This window comes from Salvelinus alpinus, chromosome 33 (genome assembly GCF_045679555.1).
Source record: "Salvelinus alpinus chromosome 33, SLU_Salpinus.1, whole genome shotgun sequence".
In the NCBI taxonomy this organism is placed as follows: Eukaryota; Metazoa; Chordata; class Actinopteri; order Salmoniformes; family Salmonidae; genus Salvelinus; species Salvelinus alpinus.
Genome location: NC_092118.1, coordinates 19,879,954 through 19,902,165, shown reverse-complemented (window position 1 = coordinate 19,902,165; position 22,212 = coordinate 19,879,954). Strand labels below are relative to the sequence as shown.

The following is a 22,212-nucleotide window of genomic DNA, read 5'->3' as shown; positions in this document are numbered from 1 at the left end:
ATTTATGGTTGTTTTGTATCGTGTTTTGTTGGGGACCAAAGGAAGAGCTGCGATTGCTAAAGTAACAGCTAGCTACTGAGACTATAATGAACAAACCCAGAGATACAAATCAGCTCACTGTGCGTCACACTCAGTCATACTGGAAAATCAATTCAGTAAGTCTGCAAGTGTACACAATTAATAGATGTGATCTGATTTAGACTGGTATGCAATCATGTGACCGATGTTCCCTTAGTCAAGGACAATAGACCAGTTATTTTCTATGGAATATGTAAGAAATGTAATTTTCCTTGATCATAAGTGGTGGTCACGGTTGCACAGAAACATTTAATGGGGTGGTGTGAACTGTGAAGGGCCCTTGTGGGGAGTTAGATTATAGTAGAGAGGGTCATTCCTGATCTCTAAATATCAGCCTGACTAATGTTTAACCAGCCGAGTGGTCCACCATATAATCCTTCCTTATTAGACTCCTCTATTCCTCTGGCGCACCTCTTAGAGACGACCCCAATTAGACAGCCAGGGGTCAGCCCCACTAGATTCATTACAGGACCTACAGTACTGCACACTCTCTACAGCCTATTCATTACAGTTTAAACACACTGGAAAACATCCTCTGAGTCCTCCATTAGAGTGATAGAAGACCTTACACAATGACTACAGGATCAATATGAAGCATTCTCTTTACTATTCAACTGGGGGTGTTTTTATTCATCCTGGGGTGACAGTTATGGCTGCACATTACCTCTGTTTCTCTGGGTTACAGCCCGATAAAGGCCAGGGTAGACTGTGTGTTTGTGTATGTGGGAGCTAACGACGAGGCCTCACCATCCTCCAGGGTGTGCTGGAACACATGGTCTGACATGCGGCTGGCTCCCATGGGCATGTAGGCCACGATGTAGAAGGTGTAGTTCCGCGCTGACTCCAGGTCATCAATAATGTACCGGGTTGTGTCGTTGCCAATGACAACCTGGTATTCCTCATTGTTCAAGCCTGGTTTGAGGGAAGAAAAGGAACACATTTAATCAATTAATCAATTACCACCCACAGAGCTGTAAACTGCATGCATAGGCAAGGAGTTCAGAGGGGATCTGATCCTTCGATGCAAACTCTTTAGGGCACTAAAGGGGGACCTAATCATAAAAGGGTCTATGAAGATTTGCGTACATTCTGAGTACAAAGAAAACTTTTGATAACTTTCCATAATCATCATTCAATGATTTCTCTCAGTATACAGAGCAATTAGAACATAATCACTTTGGCATTAGGAACCTCCTTGTCTGATGCGCCTGATTCTTACAAAGTTACGATGTACATCTGTCTCTAACGGTGGGCTTCTGGTCCATTCAGTATGGACAATATACAAAAAGTGTCAACTCAATCAAACTGGTTCCTTCCCCTTTTATAGACAATTTCATCAACATTGCTGGGGCCAAATACCAGCATTCAGTTTTCCCACATTGCTGGCTGAGCCTAATAGCAGTTTAATTAGCACAGATTAGGAAGGTCCCGCAAAAGACTCACTTGTAGCCAGGACATATTGAATCGTCCAGCCTGATTTCTGACCTGGTAAACAAGATCCTTGAGAGTAAACAGAAAAGGCCTTGTCCGGGGGCCTGAAAGGCCCAGGAAACCTCCCTGAAAAGACACACAAAGCCTCCCTCCCAGTCCAGCTCACACTGTCCCAGTGCCTTGACAGAATCTCCTCTGTTGGATTAGCACACTCCAACACACAGACTAATTAGTTCCTCCTTTCATTAGAACCTCCATTTAGTGCCAAGGCTCTGTGTCTGAGACCTCAGGTGCAGAATGCGTTGGTGCTACCACTCCTGTCAATCTCAACGGCCAGCGATTCTCTGAGACCGGACAGAATGTTTCACGTAATCTTAATCAAGTGCACCAAATCCTTTACAGACGCCAGTTATTTAAGGAGAAAGGGGCAGGTTTTCTAACTTACTTCCGTTAACGTCCTTATCCTTACACAGCCTAGCAGGTGTTTCTTTTGCTGCATGGAATTCGTACATTTGGCCTATACAATGGTATTCCATAGCCGGCGATGAACAACAGTGCCTGAATGAACTGGATAACATTTGTGCTGAACTGTTACATTGTTTGAATGTGACTCTTGGTGCCTCTTCATCAACAATACAGGTTCCCAGGAAAGCTAAAGGTCCAGCAGTCAATGACTGGGGTTTAGTGACTACAGTACAGCCCTTGTATTCTCGTGATTGGTTCCTGTCTATCCAGCATCTCATCTAGTGTAGGGGGTTCCTGCACCTTTAAAACCAATGCACAGGGCTTGAGATCGCCTATGGAAGGCCAGTCCTGTTTGTACAGAGTAAGCTGCTGTTCTTTCTTCGGTGCAGTAATCATCGTTTTCCTTGACCTCTGCCCAGCAACCAACTATTAACAACAGATGGTCAATCTCCCACATTCCATTCTGGGGGCAAGGAGGAAGTGGAGCATTCAGGACTCTAAACAGTGTCAACTATTAACTCCTGGGGCTACCAAGGCCATTAATATTGAATTCCCTAATACATACGACATTAACTATTTCCTGCCAACATCAAAAAGAGTTTCTGCTTGAAAAGGTACAAGACATAGAAGAGGCTCCCCCTGAATTGGCCATCATGTCTCACCTTCAGCCTTCATGTAGTGCACAGAGTAGGCGATCACTTTGTCTGAGTTGTACAGTGGTCTCTCCCAGGCCAGCAAGATGGCGGAGCTGGATACAGTGTCAGCCCGGATGGTCCTGGGCGCGCTGGGCCTGTCCTCTGACATCACCACTATGAGCCGGGCCATGGACAGCACAGAGCCCTGCTCATTCTCTACCTGGCACTGGTAGATGGCATCATCCTCAGGGATGATCTGGTTGATCACCAGTTTACTGTGGGACAAAACACACATGGCCATATTAGACTTCTGTCCCTCCTCCAGCTTCACCGACCAATACTTAACCCGTTGCTTACCAGCTCTATCATTCTCTTTCAAATCAGAAACCGTTAACAAGCCAAGGCAGTGGTAGTAGCAGAGGAAGCAAATTAGTGGGAAATCCACTGAAATGCCATTAGCACTTTGTAAATGATTCAGCTTCCTTTCTTCTGTGGGAAAGGGCAACTATCAACAAAGACAACTACCTGTGGGGTAAAGGAATTAGGGATTCAATTAACATACAGCAGAACATACAATATGGTTGGTGGTTAGGAGGCAGGGATTTATAAAACAATGGGATGATCATAGAAATTAAGAATTGAGAGGGAGACAAACAGGAGCAGAGAGTTATTAGCTACAGTCGATCTGGTGTTAGAGCTCAGACCTGTTGTACATCTTGATGCGTCCGTTGGAGTGGACCTTCTCTCCGTTCTTCAGCCAAGTGATGTGGGGCAGGGGAACACCCTCAGCCTGGCACACAAAGCGGGCCGTGCCCGCACGCGGACGGGTCAGGCTCTCCGGCCACTCCACCAAGGTCGGAGGCGCTGGATAAGGGAAATGTCATAGATGTAACAAACACCAACAATGATGTCTGTAATAACAACTGACACTTATAGGAGCTCTACACAGACGACTAACATGTGTTTACCTAGCACAGTGATGTTGGCTGTGGCGATGGTATAGTTACGCGTGCCAGGGGTAGTTGCTCTGCACATGTACACTCCTCCATGTTGGGGTTTGATGTCAGAGATGATGAGGTTGCCATTGCCCAGCACCTTGGTGTTGAACACGTCAATGGACTTGCTGTCGGCTCGGCTCCAGGAGATGAGGGGTCGGGGGTTCCCTGTAGCCATGCATTCCAGGATGGCACTTTGGTGCAGGGACACAGTGGCATTCTGGGGCCCGGCGATGATACGAGGCCTCTGAGGCAGTTTGGGGCTTGGAGCTGTGGAGGGGAGACAGGATTTGACCAGGGTGCCCACTTCACTACTCAACATAAATATAACTTGGCTTTTATTGGGCTTATAATGTTTGATGCAATGCTTGTGAATATATTATGTTTAAATCTGAAAAGAGTGCTAATTCTCCACTATCTCCCACCTGGAGTGACAGTGAGGGTTGCCTTTGTACTCCGGCGACGGTTGGCGATGTTGGTCGCCACACAGCGATAGTTCCCAGCATCCCCTTTTTCCACCCCATGGATCTGCAAAACGCCGCTGGGCAGGACTGTGATTCTGGGAGAAACAAGAACACAAAGACAATCAATACAACTGACATCATAGATATTAGAGCACACAGCTCTGATATTTCTATCACTCTGACATGTACAGTTTAGAATCATAATAGACTTCTACAATAATCTCAAACGCCATCTAAAGTTAATGACATGGCATGATAATGAAATAATGAGAATGCATACCTTTTAGTTGTCAGTGGTAACGTGACCCGATTGAACTCCCAGGTGATGATGGGAGGAGGGCTTGCAGTGACTTTGCAGGTGAAACGGGCGACTGATCCTTCTGTCACCACAATGGAAGTTGGCTGATTTGTAAAGGGGGAGATACCTACAGAACAAAACAAGAAATGGTGAGACACTGTGTACTACAACAGTAGACACATTCTCTAATGTACAATACATGTTTGCAAAGATATGATTACTAGCAATGCAGCCATTAGAAAGCAAGAACTGTGAAATTATGTTTTTCTAGTATTGTATTTTCCCCCATTCGGATCTATAAGACCAATCATCAAAAAAAATTCGGTTCATGGCCCAATATCCTCTCTTGCTCGGCAGCTCATCTTGGTGGATAAGGTTACATGTCTTTCTATCTATCAACTAAGCCTCTGTATCTTAGGACTTAAGGGCACTGTTCAGTTAAAATGGAAATCAATGACATTTATGGAAATAAGGGAATATATTGAGCTGCCAGGCATATCTTATAAATATACATTATTTCACTTTCAGGTTACCATCTCACTAAAGCCCATACCCAGCAAAGGCCAACCCACTTCAGTATCTGCCTGATAGTGAGACTGTAGTGCTGTGAAGCTGAACCTCATTCTTAGAATTTTCAGTGAAAATAGGAAAATCTATGTGCACAATTATACCGAAATGATCACTACCCCAACTGCCATCCCCTTTATTCATATAATTGTGCATGAAACTACTTGCCAAGGAGCTGCCATGTCCCAACAATAAAGCTATATCCTATTAAAATCAACCTAAATGCTGTACATTAGCACTGAGATTGAACATTTGCCAAGAATAATCATAAAGGCTGTTGACAGCAAGATCTGAAGAGCCCCACAATCCATCCAACCTTACCCCTCCAAGACAAATTCTCTCCCTGACCTCCTCTCCTTACAGCCTAGACAGAGTTCATGTGTTGATGCATTGCCGTCTAATCAAGACAGTCACAGGAAGACCCTTTGCCCTGATATGTTGGTTAGTCCACTATTGAAATCAGCTGTTGTTTTTTTTCTCCTTACAAAACATTGCCCTGTCTCTCACCTTCTCTTTGAAAATGCATAAGCTCCAGTTCTCCCTCAAATTAGGTGTTATACAAGCACCAGACATTGGATATCAGACGGGGTTCCCGAGGCCCTAACTAACCTAAACAAACCAGCATGGTACAGGTACCTGTCAGCTCATCCTGGCTGGAGCACATTAAACCCTGAGGAGATCAGAGAGCAGAGGAAATCTCTGCTAGGCCCATCTTATTAATTAGCTCCTCTACTATGCACATCCACACACATGAGCAGAGGTCAATCAGTAAAATGTGTGCCATGCACACAAAATTTAGTGGCCCACCTAATGACTACTGATAATACTTCAACTGAAATAAAATTCCTCATACGCTTGCTGTAAAAATCTTTATATTTGAACACAGAGTCATTAAGCCCACAGCTGGTGATGAGGCCATGTGGAGGAGGAGGGGAAGCTTGATCCATTTTGTTTGAGATCATTGAGCAGCAGAGTTTGGGAAGATCAGTCAGTGAAAGATGATACTGAAAGTGAGGTCTTTGACAGGCCCAATGAATGACCAGCCAGTGGGAACCTAAAGTAACTGCTCTTTGCTAACAGTAGCATTAAAGGACAACATCACATGTAACCAACCCTCACAGACACACAGTCCTTTTGGGAAAAGTGCTACCTCTTCACAGCATCTAATTCCTAATTAGGTCTACCTCTAGGTCTATTCCTAGAGAGACAACAGATATAATACGTCTCATATGCTTATAGCAATTAATACATCATTATAACTGTTTCCTTTAAGTCAAGTGTTACCAACATATTATTTGCCACTGATTTTATACTTTAATCCCCCTGAGATAAAGAGGACCCCTGATGACAGATATATCTAAAAGTGTTGCCCTGCTGAGTGCAGCCGGACGGTGATGATTGGTGGAGAGGTCCGGCAACATCCTGCTTGGATTGGGTTTCCCTGAAACTGATTGGTTGTCAGACACCACCTGAACTGTATGGAAACTAAACTCCATGACAAACTTCATGTGTGTCCCATTACTGAGTTCAGCTAAACCTTATCCACCGTTAAGAATGATGTTGCAAGTAGTTCAATGTCTAGAATAGATTGTTCATCGTTTCAAAAAAGTAACACAAAATAATCTAGAACATTATGCTTCCCTCCCTTTTCAGTCACTAAGAAATAGAAAAACCCAAAAGCCATTAAGGTTATCCACTGCTATCCACTCCCATCCCCCTTCTCAACTAAAGAAGCCTCAGGTCAATAGTTTGTTAAAGTTACTGTCCAGTGAAAATATTACTTTTAAAAGTTAATAATATGTTAACTTATACCCAAATAATGGTGTTGACTCACGATCCTATACTCATATTTGTGGCCAAAGCATAAATTGGAGAAAAAAACACTTAAAAAACCTCACATCAAATTTGTATCTCAAACAGACCGTTTCAAAAATGCTTGCTATTTCCTCATGGAGTATGATGTCATCCTCCTGAGGACGATGAGATGGCCAATCAGCAGTCTACTCTGTTGTTGGGGTACGCCCACACTGGAAACACTCTTTTCATGCCACTTCAATACCGAAGTGACTTTTTCATAGCAGGTTAGTAGCATTTACGCAGCAGATTAGGAGAATTTACATAGCCAATTAGGAGACTGAGGTTAAGGTTAGGAAAATGGTTAATGTTAGGGTTAGTGAAAATGCTCTCCAAACCTGCTACAAAAATCACTTTGTATCGAAGTGGCGTGAAGAGTGTGTCCCATGCCCACACCATTCCAACACAGAAAAGCTGCATTGTAACACACTTAATTACAATTTTTGGAAAGAAAACTATTTCACTCATATTGTAATTAATAATACGTCTTATTTCATAGAAATCTGGAAACACTGGACAGTTACTTTAAAATAAATGATGGTACTGCTGCTCTTGTTACAGACCTCAATTTAAATCACATTTTTGGAAGGACTGAGATAAATAAAATCTTTACCAAAAAGCCCCAGCGCTGGATAACATCAACTTAATTATCATAAACAATAAACAATAAACAAACAAATCAAACCACTCCTGGCACAACTGGGACCCAGTGCAACCAACGGACTAGGCTACATCAGTGAAGGACTATATAAAGAAGACTACATCAGAAATACCCAAAACAAGTACGACAAAACAAAATCCTCTTCACCCATTTACTACTCAGAGAAAAAGGAATCAGATAATTCAAAGATACACGTGTGACATGTGTCTTCAGATTCAAAACAGCTGCATGTTCAGAATGCAATGCGCACCACTTAAGTAATGGATTAACAAACAGACTGCACTGCTCTTTGACCTCTGCACACATCCGATGCTGTTTGTGCTGCAGGGGCGAGGAGCTATCAGCACTCACAGATGAAGAGGCAGTCTGAGGGGAGGGGAGAGGGGCATCAGAGTACCTCTCCTGGGCTCTCTCTCTATCCAACTCTCTCCCCCCTCCCTAGGCTCAGTTATCTCGCTAGCCCAGGGAAACAATGATATACTCTCCCCAGTGTTTACCTTCGGAGGCTCCCCCACTAACTTTATCACAGAAATGACCCCTCTTCTCTACATTCTGCACACAAAAAGCCTTGACCGCACATCAAACACAGCAGGCTTGCCAGGGGAGAAAATACAGGGGGGGGCAACAGATGAAGAAAACATACGAGGAGCCGTGCAAAGATTACAAGGAGCTCAGATTTAAAGCGACGCAAATCCTCACTAGGTGCAAGGTTTATCATTTCTGATTGAACAGCTGTTGCCACTGACATCAGAGAGGACCCCAATCAACATATTCTTACACCTTAAGTCTGAATAATTGAACTATTACCACTCATCAAATTTCACTGGCAATCAGCACACAGCACAGGTGGTACACTTCTAGCTGTATCCTTAACAAACCTTTCTCAGAGTACTACTTAAAAGCAACGTAAATCTCAAGCACTGCTCTCGAGAAACCTTGCCTAAAGGTAAACTCCACCCCATCATAAACACACTGGGTTGTGTCCTGGCCTCTATAACGGCCGATATGGATAGCTGGACGTAACCTGGGTTTCCAGGTGTCGTGGTGCTGAACAGTGGGAAAGCCCTAACTGCCAGACTGGGCTGTGTGAATCCTGATCAGCGCACTGCACTCTGACAACTACTCTGTGTCGTCTTCAGGAAGGCGGCAAGGGGAATTCTGTCCCTCCTAAACGCAGCTGACCCTCTGCCATTTCAAGGTAAAGACATCCTCGTTTTTTCCACTGGCCACGGGCAGAGCATGTACAGTTCATGAGCAAAGCCAGAATGAACCCAATTCATTTAGGATCCATAACCTACATTGTCTACCCTGACCAATTTTACAGAGCTGCGCCACTTTGCCTTGAACTTTTATTTGCAGATCGCTTTACTTCTAGTATTAGATTGTGGACTTTCAAATGGAATGCCAACTTCTCTAATGGGTTGTGTCTCACCAGTTGCTGTAGAGGCCCATTTCTTTGTGTAAAGTTATTTTGAAGACAAGGAGACTGATCCTTTCACTGAGCCCCTGGCCACTTTGCTTTGGGCATTTTTAATTGAATTAGTTCTGAGCTATAAGGCCTCTTGTGCATCAGGCCCAGTGCAGCCTTCTGCAGAATAATATTTGCTGTGGGTCGAAGTGCAGGCAGGCATTGGATTGGGAGCATCATTGACCGAATACAGGGGCCCATCCCTCAGCAACACGCTCCCACGGAGGAACAGAATGTGGATCTCTAATCAACATCAAACTCATTCCTAAGTGTTGCCCAACAGCAGCAATGCAACATTGAGGCATCCATCCCAGTAGCCCGGGGCCTGGGGGCTTGAGCTTCCCAGATACTCTGTCTCTGTGAACAGTCAGAAAATGCTCGATTGACAAACAGAGAGATCCGTATTGATTATTGATTGCGTACTAAGCCTCAGTCTAAAATCTATTCTGCTAGGGCTTGTCGAGCTGTGGTCACTGCCATGGCTGCTCAAAATATGCGATTGACCATCTCCTTAAAGTGATGATGGTCGCCAGAGGCAGCACCTAATGCTCCTAAATGAAATATTAAAGCAGATGAGGCTCACACTACAATGACTAGATTATACCTTCAACTATCTCTGTGTGCCCATTTACCATTTACTTCTTCCAGTCACCCTCCAGATTACTTTTGAAACACATTAAACACACAAATGCTCATCATATGCACCTCTCACCTGGAGCCTTGGGTGTCCAGTTATTGAGCAAGGCCTCCATAAATGAAAAGGTGACTTGACTATTCTCCACCTTTCACAATGTGTTTCTGTTACTTAATGATTTCATTCAACCACCTGGAGAATATATAACTACCAAACCCACCTAGCTTAAATGTTAAATAATTTATTGTTTACCTGGATGTTTTGCCCAGATGTTTCTAATGATGGGGTGAATGCCTGCGCCAAGCGGCACAAAAAAGAGGATCTGGCCATCTGCCCCTTGCAGTGACCCCACCTCTGACCTCCAACCTCCACAAATCTTGTCTAGCACACCGCCCATCAAGGCAGAGCCCTGCAAGGCCACCCCAGCACTGCTGCAATGCTATCGCTCCCCTGCTGGCTCTCTGCAAACTGCCAATCAATCACTCAGAGCCTCCTAAAACTGGGAGGGTACTCTGCCTTCCTACAGATATGAAATGCCCCCGCTAACATGCTCTTTCTCTTAAACCCTGTCCACTGCCATCCCATACTGGCACAGTAGAACAACGCTTTGCATAATGCTTTTCTTCATTTAGTCACTGTGCAGATGGGCGATGTTGGTGGATTCTGGTGCCGAGTAGCAAAAAAAATCTGTTACTATTGATCATGAACAAAGTGGGGATTCACAATTAATCAAATCTCTAACACAAAACATAATGATGGGTGTTCCATTATTAGTAATGACCATTTAAACCTCCTCTAAGGTTTTGCAGCATGCAGACTTTGCACCCTTATCCTAAGAAACAGAAACAAGTTTGACAGCAACAAAAAAATCAGTGAGTGACCACTGAAAACACCTTCACCGATGTCCGAACTAAACTATAGAATTATTCCGTGCCCTGCCTCCCAGCTGGCCAATCTCTTTGTTTTCGAGAGGCCTGCTGAAGCCAGAAGCTCAGTAAACAGCAGGTCAGTGGACAGGTCAAGCCCGGACAAAGGTTCCCTTAGAAACTTCAGGGGCCAGCTCTGTCCCCCTTCCCCCTGGTCTCTCCACAGTACAGGGGTGCTCAATCAACCCAAATCTGTCCATCCCACCCTACCCGAGGACATGCTCTTTAACAAATGGGAATCCAATATTCAGAGCAGTTATATGCTCTCCTAATTACTATAGCTTGAAGGATCACACTGCAGGCACAAATTCTATCTCACTACTATGTAGGTTAAAACAATACTCGTAATGAGGTGCGAAGAATGTGTTCTATACGTGCTGTATTGAGAGGTTTTGTTATGGACATGTTCAACACAGCCACTGAGCATGAATAATCCACTAATAATAAAGAGCAAAGAATATCTTCACAGTAAAGCAAACCATAAAGCAAATGTTTATAGTGCGCAGTCAGTATACGTGTGCGTTCAGATACATCCCTCTGTGGTCAGGGGTTTACTTTGTTGTTCTCTGAGCTGTAACTCAGAAACATTCCTACGTTTTTTTTTGTTTTTTTTTGGAGGGGCAGAGGAGCTCAGAGTTTAGGCAGGGCGTCTGTCGACAGGTCAATGGCTGCTGCTGAGCTCTGCTCTGAGCTCTGCAGCACTAATTTCCTCCAGGCCTCTCGGTTCCTAGCAGTAGACAAACACAGTAAGTGGTCAAGCAGGGGACAGAACTGGAGCTTTCTATCTACTTCAAGGCCCTGGCTACGTGTGTGGCTTCTCCTCGCTCCTGATTGGAACAAGGTGGATGAGCACTGAGGCCAGATCCAGAGTGGCTGGTCGGGGGATCTGCTCTGGCAGCTTTGTCTAAAGCGATCTGCAGAGCAATTGAATGGAAACACTGGTACTAATCCTGCAGATGACCTGGGCCAGGCTTGCAGCTTCACTACGCATGACTAGGTAGGGACTGGAGTTGGTCCTGGTCAGGTCATGTGGTCAGGAAACCCTCTGGGCCCTACTCATAATCAGTGAAAGTATAAAGTAGTATTGATTCCTCCCACCCTTATGAGTCATAAGTGACAGAACAAATAGCATTACTGTAAGTGTTAAACAGTAGGACTGAAGGATGATTTCTTTGGACAGCATTACAAGAGAGAGGAAGAAGCGAACAGCTATTTATGACTTCAACAAAAATCCTTGGCCTCGACCTCAAGGTCCAAATATTGACAGTTCTGAACAGTTCTATACTCAACGCAATAGAATATTTAACCACTTTAGCATTCAACGTCATCAGACCTGTCTGAGTGCTCATCAAGAGCCATAACACAACTAAAGCTGTTAAGAATTTGGTTTTCATTTCAACCAATTTCTAGAAACATTCTATTCCGTGATAATTATTATGATCTGACAAATGTTTGACATGGTGATATTGATTTGTGCAATTCATTCAAATGAGGGACAGCAGATCTGTGTTGTGGGCTGTGGACAGAGCTGGGCAGTGAAGGGTTCAGCATGGGAGGGTGACCTTTCCTGACTTCATATGCAAATGACACATGAATGGCCTAATGCTTAGATTGAGAGGAAACAGTTTAGGAAGCAAGCAGTAAATATCAAACTGTTGAGGTTTCATGTAAATGGACACTGCCTTGGTTTGCTGCCCACATTTTATGAAAGGTCAAAAGGTGGCAGAGAACTGAGAATCCCAGAAAATAAAGATAAGAGGAACACCCAGGTCTCTCTCTTTCTGTCAAGAGGGACTGAGTCACGTAGTGCTTGGGTCTTTTCTGTACATTGGAATGCGTCACACATCAGAATGAGTTCTAGGTATTCCACACTATGTAACAAGAATAGCTCAGGCTACTCTCTCTCCCTCCTAACCTTAACTCTGAGTGGAAACAAAAGGAGCTTGTTGACAAATCGATCCTTTGCTTTGTTTCCTTGTGTTGCTTTAAAGGAGGCTATTTAATGAGTTTCAAATTAAATCCCTCCAATGGAACAGAACCCAAGAAACTCTTGAGTGATGAGTTCCTTCATAATGTGCAATGATCCCACACCACGTTTGTCTTTTCCCCCTTTAATAAATAATAAGGGTTCCTGAAAAAGAATGCTCAGCCTGGCAACTGAGGGGAAGAATGCAATGCTGAAAAGCTCCACAAATCAATCATTGGCCGGGCGAGCTGGGCTGGACCAGGAAGCAGGCTACTGGAGGTAGCTCCATAGAGCCTGCAGAACAGCCCAATGGTCATTGGCCCAGGCCAAACAAAGCAGATATCCCATGAGCACTGTGACCTCTCAGTCCCCTGGTTAGTAGGGGAGTGGGGTTAGGACAGGGACACTTGCCCCCTCCTCCCATCTCTTATCTGGTGTCAAAGTTCTCCAATCATTCAACATCAGCCCTTCACCCACCAGAGACAGTGTTTTCATTGTGTCTAATCTCTTCATCAGAGTGCTGGTTTTAAACAGTCAATTTCAAATCAGTACAGTCTTCTACTTAATTAAGGGGAAAGTGGGATACCTAGTCAGTTGTACAACTGAATGCATTCAACAGAAATGTGTCTTCCGCATTTAACCCAACCCCTCTGAATCAATTATCGTGTCATGCTTTGTTTCTCTAAAATGAAAACAAGTCACCACAAAATAAGGCTTTGTGCTCAAAATCCAATAGGAGATGATGCCAATGGAGTAGATCTTGAAAGCATAACACATTTTTTGGGTAGACATACCTGTAGTTTGGGTCGACACTGATAGGGGACTGTTGAAGTAATTGATAAATGAGAAGGAATGTCTATCATTATTGCAGGGAGGATTTAAATCGTGAGTACTCTCAGTACCTAACATCTATTGGGCAATCTAAAGAAACCTTGGACCTCTGGAACTTCAGTCCAAGGAAACCATGGAAACCATTCCTGTCCCACAGATGCTGATGAGCAAAAAACAAAGCCAGGCTCAAAGACTTATTTCTCTTAAATAATTATTTCAAACATTCACTTCAATCCATTACTGTGCCTTTAGGTTTGCTTTTCCTTTATTGTGGTCCTAATGCTGCCAAGCCTTTGCAGGTCTTATACATTCCTTAGCAACCAAAATAAACACTGGGGCTGTGGTCACACACGGAGAGAGCTGGTGGGGTCAAACAACCATTTTTTTGTAGTCACAAAGTCTGCTGTGGAATAGTCATTTGGGTGCTTTATTGTGGACCACAATATGAAGTTAGTAAACTGTTCAGCATTAGGAATCCTTACAACCATGTACTCCGTTTTTTAAAACCTGTATTCTGTATGCTTACTCCAGAGGCCAAGTGTCTTTGCACTACATCCTTGCATTTATCAGGGTAGTCAAAAATGGTCCCAAATCCCTGCTGAAAAAAACGCCTGAAAGAAACGGCATAGACCAGCATACATTTCAAGCTGGTCCATGCTGGTCAGATGTTGGTCAAGCTGGTTTGACCAGCATGTTCTAGCTGGTTGGCCAGCATGGTCTAGCTGGTTTTGCTGGTGACCAGCCTTCACTGTGTTTTGGACACATACCAGCTTATGTTGGTGTTGCTAGTATATTGGTGACCAAGCTGGTTTTAGCTAGTCAAGCTGGTCTGACCACGCCCATCATTATCATATTTCCCAGCATGCTCTATTGCAGTTGATTTTTAGAATTGTTTGTTGTGTTTTTTGCATGTACATTGATTGATTAATTTAATCTTATGCTACACAAAGATAAATAACATACATTTTTCAAAATTAATCCAATCAGTTAGTTGGATTTATTGCACTTATTACTGAAATGGTTGTCCCAGTTTATTATTTGGGTAGTCTCATTTCTTCTTATTTCTAACCTTGGCAGTTATTCTGAATGCATATTGTGGGTGAAGAAACGTTCCAATTGTTGGCTATCCCCACTCTGGCTGGATTCCATTAGGAATGAAACATCACTTTGCAAGCCAGCATAATGTGACTTGATGCTGGTTCTGCTGGTGACCAACTTATGCAGGTTACCAGTGTCCAAAACACAGAAGGCTGGTCACCAGCAAAAATACAGGTAAAGCTGGTCACCAGCAAAAACATAGCGAAGGCTGGATAAGGATATGGGCAAGGACATGGATATGGTTTTACAATGTCTGTGTATTGCGTAATGCCCTGTGAACCTCTGGAAACATGGTTTAGGATGCCTGGTGGGATCATACACATGAGACTGTCTCTACGGAGAACCCCATCAATCTGAGGAGGCCTATTGACAGCACTCACGTGGTTAGCTACCAAGTCACATGGCCGTTCATCAAGACACAATCCCCTCTCATCGTTTCCCTCAGGGCAACTGACATTTAACGTTTCTCAAACCCTCCATTTCCTGCCTGTAATGGTTGACTTAAATCATTATCTCTGACTCAACACTGTAACATTTACTTGTTCAGAAAAATACCAGGTAAAAAAGGAAGTCCCGGCTTCAAAGTGGGCGCATCTGCTCCGAGGACAAAGGGATTTTGAAAGAGTAGAAACCAGATCTGAAACCAGAACTAGCCTAAGATGGTGTTAGGGATGGTCTTCCCACATTTATAACATAAAACAATGAACCGAATTTTGTGTTATTTTTTGTTAAATAATGCCACAGTCTTTCTAAAGGCCAGAGTCAGAAAGGACTTGGCAGCATGACTGATAATGAGGGATATCTATTAAGGCCAGAGGTGAGAAGAGCCTCTGGGCAGAAGATACAAAAGGTCCCCACATGTTGTACTATCAATCTTCCTGGTGAAGGATGCAACACATGAAAAGCTCAGAGCCACAGTAACGCTCACTCTGAAATCTTTTCACAGCATTCAATGAGGAGTGTTTTTTCAATGCAAACAGAGGCGTCATAAACGCCACCTAGGGCACAGTAACATCAATAAAAAGCATCTTAAGACCTAAGGATAAAAAACAAATAGGCCATGTCAGAAAGTCATACAATTTACCAAAAGTCACTTTATCAACTTAAAAAGAATTGATTGAAAAAGCATCATTGAAGTTAGGATAATCACATTTGATTTTAGATTTCCAAAAACAAAATCAAAATGTAAAAAGTTTAATAAAACTCTGCAGTGCCATTCTCATAATTACCCTTCTGGAAGTGAATAGGCCCAGCTGCCCTAACCATTGATCTCTGGACAAACAAATGCCCCCCAAATAACTAATTTTAGTCAGGGGGCAAGGTGGACAAAGAAGGCCAGAGTGAAAAGCTTTTCATTAAATCTTCAGAGTAGCAGAGCCGAAAACCATAGTGAGGAGACCACTAGCCTCTGCCTCACTGGCTGGCCATGCAATAAAGCTTGGCCATTTAGACACTCAAGGAAAGGCTGTGGTATGAGGGAACGGCAAATTCAAAATTGTGTGTGTGTGTACTGTATGTGTGTGTGTGTGTGTGATTCTCGACAACCCCCACTGCCACCTTTGTTTTCTACCACTGAGCATTTCTCAGGTACGTGCAAATTTTATGAGCTTCCAGATAGACCGTCAAGCAGGTCTAAGTGTCCCTTTAAAACAAGCCTATAAACTCCCCTGGCAGCCTTTACCACCTCTTAAGTTCATAATATAAAAGAGCAAACCCTCTCAATTAATAAAACTACAAACACACAGCGTCCTGTAAAAATCACAGCAAGGACTCAGGCCACAGTAATACCGGACTGAAACTTGCTATATAGCATGTAAGAGGGTCAGAGTAGTTTTAGTGGCTTTAAGGCAGTCACTGTTTTCATGTACCTCATGCAAATCAAGGCTCATTAACTCTGTATTTTATTGGTATAGCATCTACAAGTCTGTGTGGCATCTTCCAAAACAAAAAAGATTGAGGTTGTATTGCACTCAATTGTCCTGATAGTAATCTCGATTAACCCAGAACAAAAGTATTGCGTAATTGGTCAGGTGCTCAATTAAGTTTTGGGTCTATACATGTTAACTGAAGGGATCAAGAGATGCTAGAACGAGGAGCGGAACCAGAACGAGGACCTTCCTTCCCAAAGGATGCTATGGTACCGGTTATGTTTACGTAGATCTGTCCACAAGAGATTACCCTGAGAGTAATTTAAAAAGTGCTTGTAAAGGCCCCAAAATAGTAACCTTTTCTCTTTTACATATAAATCTAGGCCTATCTGGAAAGGAAACATTTTATCAATGGTGTCTGTTTGTTTTAGAGGTCTTCAGTAGAATTCAGCTTAGGGAACTGAACCAGGACTGACACATTCCTGTCTCTCAACATCTACTTGTCAGTGGATTGTCAGGATCATATCAGACAGGAGATGTGCTCCTAAAGAACAGTATTCCAACCAGTGGGCTCTTCAGGAACCATGACCTCACAGCGGTAAATCATTTTAACATTTTAACAACTAAATAATTTCACAACAATCCTGCCCAATTTTACATGGATCAGGACTTAACTTTTCCATGTACAATTAGAATTAGTAACCATCACAATATTCTTGGACGAGTGTATGTCTTAAGTGCCACATAAAAGCTCAGGTTTCCCTGTGAAAGCGAATACAAGGGAGGGGGAAAAAAAGCAAATTCTTTTGTGCAAAAGAAGCACAGCAAGAAACATGGCCTGGGGGGTGGTGACACCAGGGAACAGGGTCCCTAAAGAGCAGCTCTGGATAAAGCTGCTCCACTAGCCCTTTAAAAGAATAGGCAGCAGGCTCATATACATGCTACTGGGAGAAAAAAAGCATTCCAAAAGAACAATTCCCAGTGATCATGGAGCAACGACATGAAAGCCCAGTCCAGTGAATAGGGGTCATCTGCTCTTTAACACTGGTGTAACCGGCATCCTGGACAGCTCCTAACCTTTCAAACCTGCAGCTCCCTCATTTGCACACCAATGGACATATTATCCTCCACTCAGAGTATCTTTTCGGCTTCAGGCCTCGAACTTTGAAGGCTGTACCCCCCTTCCCCCCATTGCCACCACTGAAGCCTCAAATGCCTTCCCTTCCTCAGCTATTAGGTGGATTAGATAACCGGAATGCCCAAAACGCAACCTTGGGCATTACACTGGCGAAGAAAGAAGAGAGATTAGACGCACCAGACTACATAGAAAATTATAGCGCCCTGCTGGTGATGAGAGAAAGACCACTTTTTCCTGGGAATGGGAAAAGCCTATTTTATGCCTGTTAAGAGTGTAAAGTCTCCATCTACTCCCCAATGACTATGTCAGATTTAAACATTTTAGCAGATAACTACAAGCAAGATCTCTCACTCTGTTAAATCATCATTTCAACACAGTGATTGTTGCTCTACACTCTTAGAAAATAAGGTGCTATCTAGAACCTAAAAGCGTTGTTCAGCTGTCCCCATAGGAGAACACTTTGAATAAACTTTTTTGTTTCCAGGTAGATCCTTTTGGATTCCATATATAAAACACTTTCCACAGAGGGTTCTACATGGAACCCAAATGGGTTCTCCTATGGGCACAGCAGAAGAACCCTTTTGGAACCCTTTTTTCTAAGAGTGTACATGAAACCTTTTGTTCAGTTGTATACCTGCTAAGAAGTTAAGAACTTGTGCTGATAGTGTGGGGCTTGTACTAAGCTCACCTCTAAAGTGGATATAATTACCATGCTTTTAAGATGAAAACACAATTGTGACCCAGGAGTTCCATTGTTCATCAAGTAAATGTTATTATGACATCTTATGACATAACATCCTCAGACTAAGGCTTGGTTAACCTTTCAAAGCATTAAACACATTAAAATAAGTCACACAGATCCCATGCAGTTACATGAAATTGTAATTATAAGTAACTACACAGTAACTAAGAGATTCGAAAGAGAATGTGGACGGTTTATGTTACTTATCGTAAGTACGTAAGTGTACAATGTACATCCAATGTAAACTGTTGTCTATTTTTCTACTGTGTTTATGAAGTTCTCATGACCAGGTACAAACATGACCAATTATGTACATCTTCTGTGGCCCAAAGGTTGGAGGCCCTGCATAACCTCTCCATTATTCCATGTGATGCTTATACACATCTCCAGTATGATACTTACTCGCAATTGTAAGACAGACTTTCTGGCTCAGGATGGCTCCATACTTGTTCTGAGCGAGGCACTGGTAAAACCCTTCATCTGATTTGTCTCCTCTCCTGCTCTCCACCTCCGAAATAGAAAGTGAGCCGTTGGAGAGAATGTAGACCCGGTCATTCTCTGCAACTTTTACTCCATTTTTAAGCCACCTGATGGCAATAGGCGACTCTCCGTGGGCCTGACAGTCCAATATAATGGGATCCTTCCGCATGACAGTAACATCGTGGGGCTCTTTGATAAAAAATAACTCACTAAAACACAAAACACCTGTGGGGAAGAGAAGAGAACAGAGTCAGTGCCTGGCTGGAGTGGGAGAAGACGTAATGTGATGAAATTAGCGACAATACTAGGCCAGGACCTACAACTATTCTACTTTGTCCACAGGCATATTGCATTGGTAGGATCTACACTTGAAAGCATGTTAACACCATAGTGCCTACAGGCAGGGGCTTGGAGCCCATCCAACAGCAGGTCACTCCTATTTAATTTCTTTCTGCTCCAATTGAATCCTATTACTCGTGTCTCATAAAGCTGTGAAGTCACTGATTCCATGGCTCCATTCAGTCACAAATGTTTTATTGCACTCCCCAGCATGAAATTCATAAGTAGCTCTCCTTTCAATGATAAGACCGCCAGCTGTAAACAAGTAACAATCCAGACAGGAAGCAAAAGCCTTTATAAATTTTCCAAATCAAATGTGATTGCTTCACACGTCTAATGTCCTAATTTACACAACATTATAGTAATTGTTAATTGCCTATGTTAATTGTCTGCATCAAACGTCAAAGTGGATTATTTATGAAAAATAAAATCGGTAGCCAGTTTTTCGATTGATATAATAATTAATTTGTATGTACTGAATGAACATAACATGGCAAACCTATATGTTTTTTGCGTTTATCAATATCTCAAACCAGGGCTGACGATGTTGTACAATCCACGTGTATCTATCGGATTGCTGTGTTGTGCTGCACGTACACAATTTCATGCAGAACGTCTGTGTTATCATGTAACTCGAGATACAAGCAAAAACCAAGCATAAACGTTTATAGGTTCTGTGTTTATCTAAATGTGTAGCCTACATCGGGCAATAGTCGAAGCAGTCAGTGGTCAGCGTGGCCATTTCATTGCCCCCTAAACTCCGTGCAGTGGCAGTGCGTCCATTCATCTATAGAAATCGCAACTAAAGCTAAACTCTTCAATGTTGAATATTCGTTAGTACAGAACACTTCAACGAACTTCTTCTTTATCAGTGTAAATAGCAACCCCTATTAGAATAGTAGTAACGTTATGAGTATGGACACACTTCCAATGTCCAGTTCGGCATTTTCACACCACTAAACCAGTCGCTATAATTTCAATTTGAAATAAACTCAAACAAAATATGAACTTTCTTACCTGAGATTGGAAGAAAAAACGCAAAAAACAGCAAGCGCTGATATAATTTCCTTTTAAAAGACTCCATTTATTCAAATTGTTCTCGCATACTAACTCTCTCAGCCACTACCTCCAGTCGAACTACGTGCTAATCCAAGAGGAAAGTGACTGCGCTCCTGATCGCAGCAGGGATTACTTTTTTCTCGGGGGCAGATGGACATCACCCCACCCTGTGCTGCGTTCTACGGTTGAGTAATTCATGGGGTAAACGTATGGGGAGAGTTCCTCCGCCACCATCAGTCGGCAAATCAATACACAGGCCAACATCTTAATCACTTCTATTTTTGTATGAGTGCCACAGCAGGTATACTTTGGTCAGGTGTTACTGGTATTAGTGTAAAGTTAATACACGAAAGTTAATGCATACAACACATCTGTGTGATTAATGCATATGGTTTTATTAATTTCCCTTATTCCTTTTGAAAACATGGAGCAGACCTTTACTTTGATGACTCATCAGGATCAATGATAATTCAATGATAACTAAGAGGCCTGGGAATTAGAATGATAATTCACCTGGACATAGACATACCTAAATAAACAAGGCTATAGAGTTTCAACCATGGAACATGATTGAGTATCATTGAGAGAATATGATCCACATGCCCTCATAGATCTGGGGAGCATTATGCACAGCTATCATGCCCTGAGTGCAGTGCTGAATGATCATGACTAGAGTAAACCCACCACGAAACTCACAGTCGTTAATGTGCAAGGTGTGACTATGGTCTACTGCTTACTGAGAATTTAAATCCTGGCAAGCATCAGTTCCTCAGGAAAAGTGTGTTTGTGTGGAAATGGCTTTGGAGTTGTAGTTCATGTGGATAGTTTGGATATGCAATAAATAATTTATCATGCTGTCTGTAAAAAGAACCAGGGCAATGTGTTATATTCTGTGCCTAATGTTTATGTGTGTGTGCGTGTGTTTATTCATATTAGGTTATCCCAAGGCTGTTCCAACAATTGTCTATTCAAAAGTCCATTCAGATTTACTCAGAACCATCCTCTACCAGCTAGCTGGACTGTAGATCAAATTCCCACTCTAACCAAGGTATTGCATTTAATTTCAGATACTGTATAGCCAACAGGATATTGGTCCAACAAAGCATACACCTGACAAGGTGAGTTATCATCAGTACTTTAAAGTACTACTTAGGTAGTTTTTTGGGATATCCGTACTTTACTTCACTATTTATATTTGGACTACTTTTACTTCACTACATTCCAAAAGAAAATTATGTACTTTTTACTTCATACATTTTCGCTGACACCCAAAAAGTACTTGTTACATTTTGAATGCTTAGCAGGACAGGAAAATGGTCCAATTCACACACTTATCAAGGGAACATACCTGGTCATCCTACTGCCTCATCTGGTGGACTCACTAAACACAAATGCTTTGTTTGTAAATTATGTCTGAGTGTTGGAGTGTCCCCCTGGCTATCAGTAAAGAAAAAAGAAAAAAGAAAATTGGGCCATCTGGTTTGCTTAATACAAAGAATTTGAAATTATTGTTACTTTTACTTTTGATAGTAAGTATATTTTAGCAATTACATTTACTTTCATACTTATGTATATCTAAAAACAAATACTTTGACTTTTACTCAAGTAGTATTTTACCGGATGACATTCACTTTTACTTGAGTCATTTTCTATTAAGGTATCTTTACTTTTACTCAAGTATGACAATTGGGTACTTTTTCCACCACTGGTTATCATGTTGTCTTCCAAGCATGCATTTATTTTTAATGCCCCTCAATGACGAGTCTGTATTCTAACACAAATGAGTTGCAGTTAAGACTGCTATTAGCCACAGTTAGAGAACAAGAGGAAAAGATAGAGGGTGGTGATAATTACCTATCATAAGTCTTTAGGTTGACAGAGCATCATAACACTTCCCAGTTAGTCTCAATAATTCAGTAACTTTCTTAGTGAGATACCCCACAACATAACTCTGAAGTGTCATTAAAATAGCAACCTCCATTGCATAATGCTCAGACATTTATGGACATCTTAAAACTTTTAAAAGCTCTTGGCATATTGGCCTTACACACTATCAGTTGCCAATGCCATATACTATTTACACCATGCATTTATTTTTAATGGCTCTCAAGGACACGGCTGTATTCCAACACCAGTATGATGCGTTTTAAGACAACTCAGGGACACTTGACCAACGGAAAGAAGGTGTTGAGGAATTTGGTCTATATAACATCTT

At 42.4% G+C, this 22,212-nt stretch overlaps 1 protein-coding gene across 1 annotated transcript in view; it reads right to left on the bottom strand.

Annotated features, from left to right (window-relative positions):
• The window catches only part of LOC139562951 (protogenin A-like), a 42,062-nt gene extending 21,958 nt beyond the window's left edge, over positions 1-20,104 (bottom strand). The window contains exons 1-8 of the mRNA XM_071381147.1: positions 19,956-20,104; positions 18,522-18,824; positions 4,349-4,493; positions 4,030-4,163; positions 3,578-3,874; positions 3,314-3,473; positions 2,637-2,884; positions 826-990 (exon numbers count right to left, since the gene is read on the bottom strand). Coding sequence (XP_071237248.1) covers positions 826-990; positions 2,637-2,884; positions 3,314-3,473; positions 3,578-3,874; positions 4,030-4,163; positions 4,349-4,493; positions 18,522-18,824; positions 19,956-20,022 — 1,519 coding nt within the window. The 5' untranslated portion in view covers positions 20,023-20,104. The remainder of the gene's footprint in view (positions 1-825; positions 991-2,636; positions 2,885-3,313; positions 3,474-3,577; positions 3,875-4,029; positions 4,164-4,348; positions 4,494-18,521; positions 18,825-19,955) is intronic.
• Positions 20,105-22,212: the final 2,108 nt, after the last annotated feature.